The sequence below is a fragment of the Triticum urartu genome, unplaced genomic scaffold (genome assembly GCF_003073215.2).
Source record: "Triticum urartu cultivar G1812 unplaced genomic scaffold, Tu2.1 TuUngrouped_contig_6670, whole genome shotgun sequence".
NCBI classification, from domain to species: domain Eukaryota; kingdom Viridiplantae; phylum Streptophyta; class Magnoliopsida; order Poales; family Poaceae; genus Triticum; species Triticum urartu.
This window is the reverse complement of record NW_024117450.1, coordinates 1-8870: the sequence shown is the minus strand read 5'-3', so window position 1 is coordinate 8870 and position 8870 is coordinate 1. Positions and strand designations below refer to the sequence as shown.

General features: G+C 51.4%; 1 protein-coding gene across 1 annotated transcript; it reads right to left on the bottom strand.

The window, feature by feature from the left end:
• Nucleotides 1-7509: 7509 nt before the first annotated feature.
• On the bottom strand, nucleotides 7510-8853 carry LOC125530938. The gene has a single exon (XM_048695354.1). The coding sequence runs from the start codon at nucleotides 8851-8853 to the stop codon at nucleotides 7624-7626; it is 1230 nt and encodes a 409-aa protein (XP_048551311.1). The 3' UTR covers nucleotides 7510-7623.
• Between the last annotated feature and the right edge of the window lie 17 nt (nucleotides 8854-8870).

The window sequence follows — 8870 nt, the reverse complement described above, 5'->3', positions numbered from 1 at the left end:
GGCGATCCTCAAGATCGAAGATAAAGAAGATTTGTTGAACTAGTTTTCAAGACCGACGACCGAAGATGAAGAACAGTTCGGAAGAATCGAGGAGCGTCCCTAACTTGAAGACCGGTTCAGGGGGCTACTGACGGTGTCCTGGACTAGGGGGTACTCACCGCATCGTCTCCCGATCTATTAGATTGGGCCGAGGCCCCCCATGGCTATATACTCATGGGCCAGTTCGGACAGCTACCACATACAAGGAAGATTCCACAAAGACTTGGCGATCAAGACAAGGACTTCTCCCCACCGGCGTATTCGGCTAGGACTCTTGTTAACCTAGGCCTCTGGTGCATTATATAAACCAGGGCCAGGCTAGTCGATAGAACATATATACATACAATCATACCATAGGCTAGCTTATAGGGTTTAGCCTCTCCGATCTTGTGGTAGATCCACTCTTGTACTACCCATATCATAAATATTAATCAAGCAGGACGTAGGGTTTTACCTCCATCAAGAGGGCCCGAACCTGGGTAAAACATTGTGTCCCCTACCTCCTGTTACCATCCACCTTAGACGCACAGTTCGGGACCCCCTACCCGAGATCTGCCGGTTTTGACACCGACAATCATCATGGAACATGTGGGAGCCAGCATGGGTATCCAGATCCCGCTGTTGGTTATTGGCTGGAGAGATGTCTCGGTCATGTCTGCATGATTCCCGAACTCGTAGGGTCTACACACTTAAGGTTCGATGACGCTAGGGTTATAGGGAAAGTTTGTACGTGGTTACCGAATGTTGTTCGGAGTCCCGGATGATATCCCGGACGTAACGAGGAGTTCTGGAATGGTCCGAAGACAAAGATATATATATATATATATGGGAAGTCCTTATTCGGTCGCTGGAAGTGTTTGGGGGTTTATCGGTATTGTATCGGGACAACCGAAAGGGTTTCGGGGGTCCACCGGGAGGGTCCACCTGCCGTCATACCCGACAGGCATCCTAGTTGAGGAGTGCGCCGGACTGGTGGGTGCCCCATACCCGGCAGGCGTCCTGGTTGGGACCTCAGGTCTTAGATGTTAGGTTTGGCTGCGAGGTCCGTTTGGTATTAGGCATAGACTATCAGCATCCCTACATCAACTAGATAGGAGTAGCAACAGATGTTTCCTAGACGGTGGCTTTAGTCTTACTGTTGTATGACTTTGTAAGGTCTTGTGTGAATAATTAATAAAGTGGTTGCATGCATCATTCAGATGTAGAGGCCGGGGATCATCCTCCTTTTCTAAAAAATAAGAATCTTGTGGTAATTATGCTATGTTCTCATGTGGAGTATTACACTTGCGATACTTTATTTTATGAAGACTTTTTTGAAAAAATTGGCATTGCAATTCGTGGAAAGTAGTTCACATAAAAGGAGTCGCTGCAAAAGTATTGAATCTTTTGTATCTTTATTAATTTTCTTTGCTTTTTTCAAAATGGGATCAAAATTGGAAGCATTGGCTATTCGTAGCAAGGGGTTGAATCTTTCAACTTTGTGTGTGGCTACTACATCCACTCATACTTGAGTACCTTATAAAATGATCTTTGCTAATTTTTACCAGACTATAACACACTTGTAGTTCAATTGTGAGTTTCTTCCGGTAAATGTCCAGAAATTCATTTAATAAATGGAAAATGGCAAAAAAGCACAAAAAATAAAAATATCTCGGCAATAGGCCTCCAATACGGTCTACTTTGTGTGGACATTGCAAAGTCCATTTTCAGTCTTATTTTTGGTACTTGCTTCACGCAAAAAAATATTTCTCACACTTAAAAATGAAAAATCATTTTTTTCCGACAAAGAGTTGGAAACTCCCTTTGGCAATATTGTTTAGAATAATAAGACCCATGTTTGTGCCAAATATAGTTATATTATCATGAAATATGTTGTATATATAACCATATTATCAACTGAATATAGCAAACATGCTCAAAAATTCAGTTTACTTATGAGATAAACGCACCAATGGCCATTGAACTCTTGTGAGATGAGCACATTCGTCACCCGCCTAGATGATCCTTTTTCCCCGCGTGTCTCCTTTGGCTGACAGTCATACAGGGCGGCAGAGTAGATGAGAGAGGATCACATTCATCACCCAATTTCCCGCCATCGCCGGCTCACGTTATAAAGAGGTCGGTCGGGGTGGTTCCACCATAGCCAAGCAGTACCACTCGGTAGCCTTCGTCTCCTTTAGTGCAATGGTGAGGAAGATATACACCACTTGGTTATCCACTAGAGAGCATAGCCGCAACAGCGTGGCGCCACCCGTTTTTCGCGAATATATCATTTCATTGATAGAAGGAGAAGAATGAGTACATGGGGTACAACACATGACACGGACGCAGACAGGTGTGAACATAGCGCCTGGAGCAAAGAGACAAGGAATGCTCGGCCCAAATAGAGAGGACATCATAGCTAATCCTACCAAACCCGAGCCAAGAGCGATGATGCCAAACCAACAAGAACTCCAACACCGTGCGAGCCAAAAAGTCGAGGACACCACGAGCGAGCAAGATAGTGCCTTCAAGAAAGAAGACAACGTCGAGACTCCATCACTATCCGGTCCGGGTCACCTGGACCTAGGGTTTCCCCTGAGCACGAAGAGGGGCGCAGCTAAAGGCCTTAGCAGCGCCTCCAAGAAGGAAAATGACACCCGCGGGCGCCGTCACTACCAGCACCGGCGAGCCGTGCAGGGATCTCTCCCTGGCCTGAAGCTAAGCAATCCCATAGCCGCCGAATCAGGGATCGCGGGTGGGAAGGCCAAAGTTGGTCGGAACCGCCAAGTCAGGGGGTTGGTGGGGTTGAACCCTCCACCGGAGATGGCACAACCTCCGAACCATGGGCTTGGATCTGGCAAAAGAGGGGGCTTTGAGGGGTACAGGGTAGGGTGGGCGACGACGCGATCCACACGGGGGTCTTGGCATAACGGCATCTAGCAACGCTGGCAAGCAAGGACTGGGGAGACGCAGATCCGAGTTGTCGTGGCTGTAATCATCGGGACGTCAGCGAGGAAGGGAAGCCGGAAGGGGCGTAGCTACCTGGTCGCCGGGGCCGGAGCTGCCCGGTGGAGGACGCCAGCAACAAAGGACACCAAAGAGTCGCGCCACCCATTGACTAACGAGTCCAACCAAGTTCAATTCAGATCCTGTTGAGAGAACGAGTTTAAATAACCGAGCTAACAAGTTACCCTTTTAGAGCAACTCCAACGGGGTGACCCATTTCGTCCGCTGGCGTCCGTTTGAGTTGGCACAGACACAAAAGGCGGCCCAAACAGACGCGTGCCCGCTTTTCGTTCGTGGACGACCCATTCCCTGCCCATTTTTTTAGCCGGATTTGCGTCAGCGTGGACACGAGACGTACGCGCGCGCACTCGCCTTCTCCTTCCCCGGGCCCGTTGGTCGGTGGCACATTGGCCTCCCTATTGGAACTATGTCCTAGAGGTAATAATAAAATGGTTATTATTATATTTCCTTGTTCATTATAATTGTCTATTGTTCATGCTATAATGGTGTTATCCGGAAATCGTAATAGATGTGTGAATACATAGACCACAACATGTCCCTAGTAAGCCTCTAGTTGACTAGCTCGTTGATCAATAGATGGTTACGGTTTCCTGACCATGGGCATTGGATGTCATTGATAACGGGATCACATCATTAGGAGAATGATGTGATGGACAAGACCCAATCCGAAGCATAGCGCAAGATCTTGTAGTTCGTCTGCTAAAGCTTTTCTAATGTCAAGTATCTTTTCCTTAGACCATGAGATTGTTCAACTCCCGGATACCGTAGGAATGCTTTGGGTGTGCCAAACGTCACAACGTAACTGGGTGTCTATAAAGGTGCACTACGGGTATCTGCGAAAGTGTCTATTGGGTTGGCACGAATCGAGACTGGGATTTGTCACTCCGTATGACGGAGAGGTATCTCTGGGCGCACTCGGTAAGACATCATCGTAATGAGATCAATGTGACTAAGGGGTTGGTCACAGGATGATGTGTTATGGAACAAGTAAAGAGACTTGTCGTAACGAGATTGAATAAGGTATCGGTATACCGACGATCGAATCTCGGGCAAGTAACATACCGATTGACAAAGGGAATTGTATACAAGATTGATTGAATCCTCGACATCGTGGTTCATCCGATGAGATTATCGTGGAACATGTGGGAGCCAACATGGGTATCCAGATCCCGCTGTTGGTTATTGGCTGGAGAGATGTCTCGGTCATGTCTGCATGATTCCCGAACCCGTAGGGTCTACACACTTAAGGTTCGGTGACGCTAGGGTTATAGGGAGAGTTTGTACGTGGTTACCGAATATTGTTCGGAGTCCTGGATGAGATCCCGGATGTAACGAGGAGTTCTGGAATGGTCCGGAAGTGTTCGGGGGTTTATCGGTATTGTACCGGAACCACCGAAAGGGTTTCGGGGGTCCACCGGGAGGGTCCATCTGCCCCGGAGGGCCATATGAGCTGAATATGGAGGGGAAACCAGCCCCTAGGTGGGCTGGGCGCCAAACCCCCAGGGTCCATGCGCCTAGGGTTTGGAGGAACCCTAAAGGGGGCGCCCCCCATGGCTTGGGGGGCAAGCATCCCCCCTTGGCCGCCGCCCCCCTCTAGATCCATCTAGAGGGGGCCGCCCCCCCTCTCCCTTGCCCCTATAAATAGAGGGGAGGTGGGAGGGCAGCCGCACCACATCCATGGCGCAACCCTCCCCTCCCCAACACCTCCTCCTCCTCCCGCAACGCTTGGCGAAGCCCTGCCGGAGTACCACGCTGCTCCAACACCACCACGCCGTCGTGCTGCTGCTGGAGTTGTCTTCCCCAACCTCTCCCTCTGTCCTTGCTGGATCAAGGCGTGGGAGACGTCATCGGGCTGCACATGTGTTGAACGCAAAGGCGCCGTTGTTCGGCGCTTGGATCGGAATCAACCGCGATCTGAATTGCCACGAGTACGACTCCCTCATCCGCGTTCTTGTAACGCTTCCGTGTCGCGATCTTCAAGGGTATGAAGATGCACTCCTCTCTCTCTCTCGTTGCTAGTTTCTCCATGGATTGATCTTGGTGATGCGTAGAATTTTTTTAATTTCTGGAACGATCCCCAACACTCCCCCATCCAACAGCAACCCTCGCCCGTCTCCTTCGTCGCCGCCGCCGCCCATTTTTGCCGGCGACTGTGCCAGATACCGGTGTCTTCACATCCGCCCAGCAATGACACCAATCGCCAGCATGCTCTTCGGACGCCGGCCCACTCGTCGGACGCCGGCAGGGCAGCTAGCTAGTCCGTGCGCGCCACGACTTCCTTCGCCGGCTGTCTCTTTCGTCGACGCCCGCAAGTTGTTCGACAGTTTGCCAAGGTACAAAATGGACTCTGCCGACGAGTTCTTTTTTCACAATTTCCTTTGCGACTCCGATGGTTCGTCGTCCGATGACGAGGAGGAGATTTTGGCTGCCGTGTTGGTCCATCACCACCTCAACAGCCAACGGCCGGTGTGCCGTGTTGGTCCATCACCACCTCAACAACCAACGGCCGTTGTTCCGTGGCTCCATTCCGGGCCACCTTCCGGCGTTGAATCGCAACCGAGAGAGCGGTCATTTCCTTCTTTGGAAGGACTACTTTGATACAACAACCCCGTTGTTCAAACATAAAAAATTCCATCACCATTTTCGTATGAGTAGGCATCTTTCCAACCGTATTAGAGAGGCGGTGGTCGCCTATGATGGCTATTTCAAGTGCAAAGAGGATGACGTTGGCAAGATTGGTTTCTCCTCTTATCAGAAATGCACTGCCGCCATCCGAATGCTTGCATACGGAGTGCTCGGTGATCTCATTGACGAGTACGTCCGTATGAGCGAGTCTACATGCCTAGAGTCCCTGTATAAGTTCTGCAAGGCTGTTATTGCTGCGTTGGGCCCTGAGTAGTTGAGAGAGCCGACTCCTGAAGATACAACCCGTTTGTTGGCGATGAATGTCAGCAGGGGCTTCCCAGGAATGCTTGGCAGCATAGACTGCATGCACTGGGAGTGGAAGAACCGCCCTTCTGCTTGGCAAGGGCAGTATAAGGGCCATGTCAGGGCTTGCACTGTCATACTAGAGGTCATGGCGTCTCAAGATCTCTGGACCTGGCACTCTTTCTTTGGCATGACTGGATCACACAATGATATCAATGTGCTTCAGCGCTCGCCGGTGTTTGCTAGGCTTGCCGAAGGCAATAACCCACCGGTGAACTTTACTATCAACGGTCACAACTACGACAAAGGATACTACTTGAGTGATGGTATCTATCCTCAGTGGACCACTATTGTCAAGACAATCCCCAACCCTGTCGGAGAGAAAAAGAAAAGATTTGCCCAAGAGCAAGAGAGTGCTAGGAAGGATGTCGAGCGTGCCTTTGGTGTTTTGCAATCTCGATGGGGCATCGTTCGGTATCCTGCTAATACCTGGAGCACGCAGAAACTGTGGGAGGTGATGACTGCTTGTGTGATCATGCACAATATAATCGTAGAAGACGAGCGCCCGGAACGTTTGTACGATCAAGGGTTTCAGTTTTAGGGTGAGAATGTTGTGCCTGAGCATGGAGAGCGACAACGTTTGAACAGTTCATCCAATTTCATCATGACATGCGTGATTGGGAAACTCACGTGCAACTGCAAAATGATTATGTGGGCTCATGTTGGCAACCAATAGAGGTATCTTCTTTTATTCGGCTTGCAAAACTATGTGAAACATTTTTATTTTTGTTCGGCTTGTAAAACTATACTATTTTATTCAAACTATGTTATTTGATTATATGTTTATATGCAAAATTGAGCTATTTGTTGAAATTCAGCGGCGAGCCGGCCACGCCGGCATATATGGATCGGCGCGTTGGGCCGCTGCCGACCCATATCTAAAACAGGGCGAACGCCGGACGGACGGCCGACCCAAACGAACGAATAGCGGACGAAATCGTCGCCCGTTTGGATCGCCCCATTAAAGTTGCTTTTAACTGATTAATCTCGGTACTCATAATGTACATGCGACAAATACCAATACTGTTGTTGATTGTTGTCAGTTGTGCAGTGCACCATTTCCAAATAGTCGATGGTTACTTACAGCTACCACCTTAACCCAAAGAAGAGTTTGCGATCTTTTAGGTCATTGACAACACGGAGGAAAAATAAGACTACATGGGGAGGTTCGAGTATGTAAAACATTATTGATCATGTAATTAATCAATAACATTGCTAAAGTTTATGAGTTTTGTATCCGTATTCGGTGGAGTATGGGTTGAACGTCTATTTGAAACCACTCCACATCCAAGGTGGAATGATTTGGTGGCGTTCAAAGAAATGCGCTTTGGTGTAAACTATTGATTATTGTAATTTGTGAGAAAAGTATGTGTCCATAAATACTTTTTTATTGATTGTTCTATATATAAAGCATATATGGTTATTGTTCAAGTTTATAATAAGTTTAACGAATTGAACGACCTAACTGGCAAGTTACACAAGTCCAGCTGACTTTAAATATAGCGATCTTGCTTGGCTCGGCTCGGCTCAAATTCTAGCCCTAGATGTCTTGAAACCACCGTGGTCTGATAATAACCATTTTCTTGATCAGACAGACGTGCAGATAGACGTACTTCCTTTGTCTCTAGTCTCTACCCTCATGGGCACCGGTGGTGCATGGAGACGCTCGCCGGTCTTCTCGGCCTCCATCAATGCCGCGAGGCTCCCTTCCCTCTCAAGGGGCGCCATTGCCGGCCTCCTTTCTTCTTCCACGCCACCTTCTCCCTTCACGTATAAACCGTCGCCCTCCACGTCGTAGAAGTTGCCCGTCCTCACCTCCTGCGCCAGCGCGCACGGCGCGCAGAAGAGCCACTTGGCGTAGTCCGCCGCCGCCACCGTGGTACGCCGTCCGCCGCACACGGGAGCGCAGAACCGGTCGTCAGCCGGCAGCCCGAACCTCTTCCTCATCCGCGTTCGCCAGAACCCCCCGTAAGTGAGACCGAGCACGGAGAGCAGCGCGCCCGCGGCGCCGACGAGGTACCCGAGCGTGGCGTCACGGATGCTGAGCGCGGCGACCGCGAAGACCAGCAGCGGCGCGGCGCAGAGGAGCGCGAAGGTGAAGGCGTGCACGTACATGTTGCCCAGGCCCAGGCGCTCCATGTTCCACCCGAACACGCAGAAGGTGCACGACAGCGACATCGCCGCCACCGTGGGATCGTCGGCGAGGTCGAACAGCCCGCCGGCCCACTCCGGCTTGCTGACCACCACTCTGCCGCTGCCCGTACGATCGTATCGGGCCACGGCGCTCTCCTTCACCGTCGCGGCCTCCTCGTCGACAGAGTCCGGGAGCGCGATCTTCTGTCCGGGCGGGCCGTAGACCATGTACAGGCAGGCGACGACGGGGGTGCCGGAGCCGAGCGCCATCAAGAGGTTAACGGCCCAGCCGGGGCGCCTGTCGTTGCGGAAGAGCCAGAAGAGCGCGCAGTAGGCGTACTGCGCGAAGCAGGTGGCATGCAGGAGGAGCACGACGACCGCCACGTGGAGGCGCTCGCGCCTGACGCCCCCGGCGCAGTTCTTGCAGTACACGGCCCGGAGCTCAGCGACGTCGGCGGGGGCGCGCCACCGGAGGAGGAGCGCGAGATGGTGGCAGAGTCGCGGGTGCTGGTAGACGCACATGATGGTGAAGAGCGCGTTGAGCATCTGGTTGGCCACCTCCGTCCACCGCCGCCGGCGCGACGCGTCTGGCACGTCGGAGTCGAGCGCCCCCACCATGAGCAGGAGCACGAAGACCACCCCCGCAGCAACGAAGGCGAACCACACGAGCAGCGCGGCGTTCATGGGATGCCCAGCCCCCG

Coding starts and splice junctions, on each gene's coding strand:
- LOC125530938 (XM_048695354.1), bottom strand. CDS start 8,853: ATGAACGCCGCGCTGCTCGTGTGGTTCGCCTTCGTTGCTGCGGGGGTG.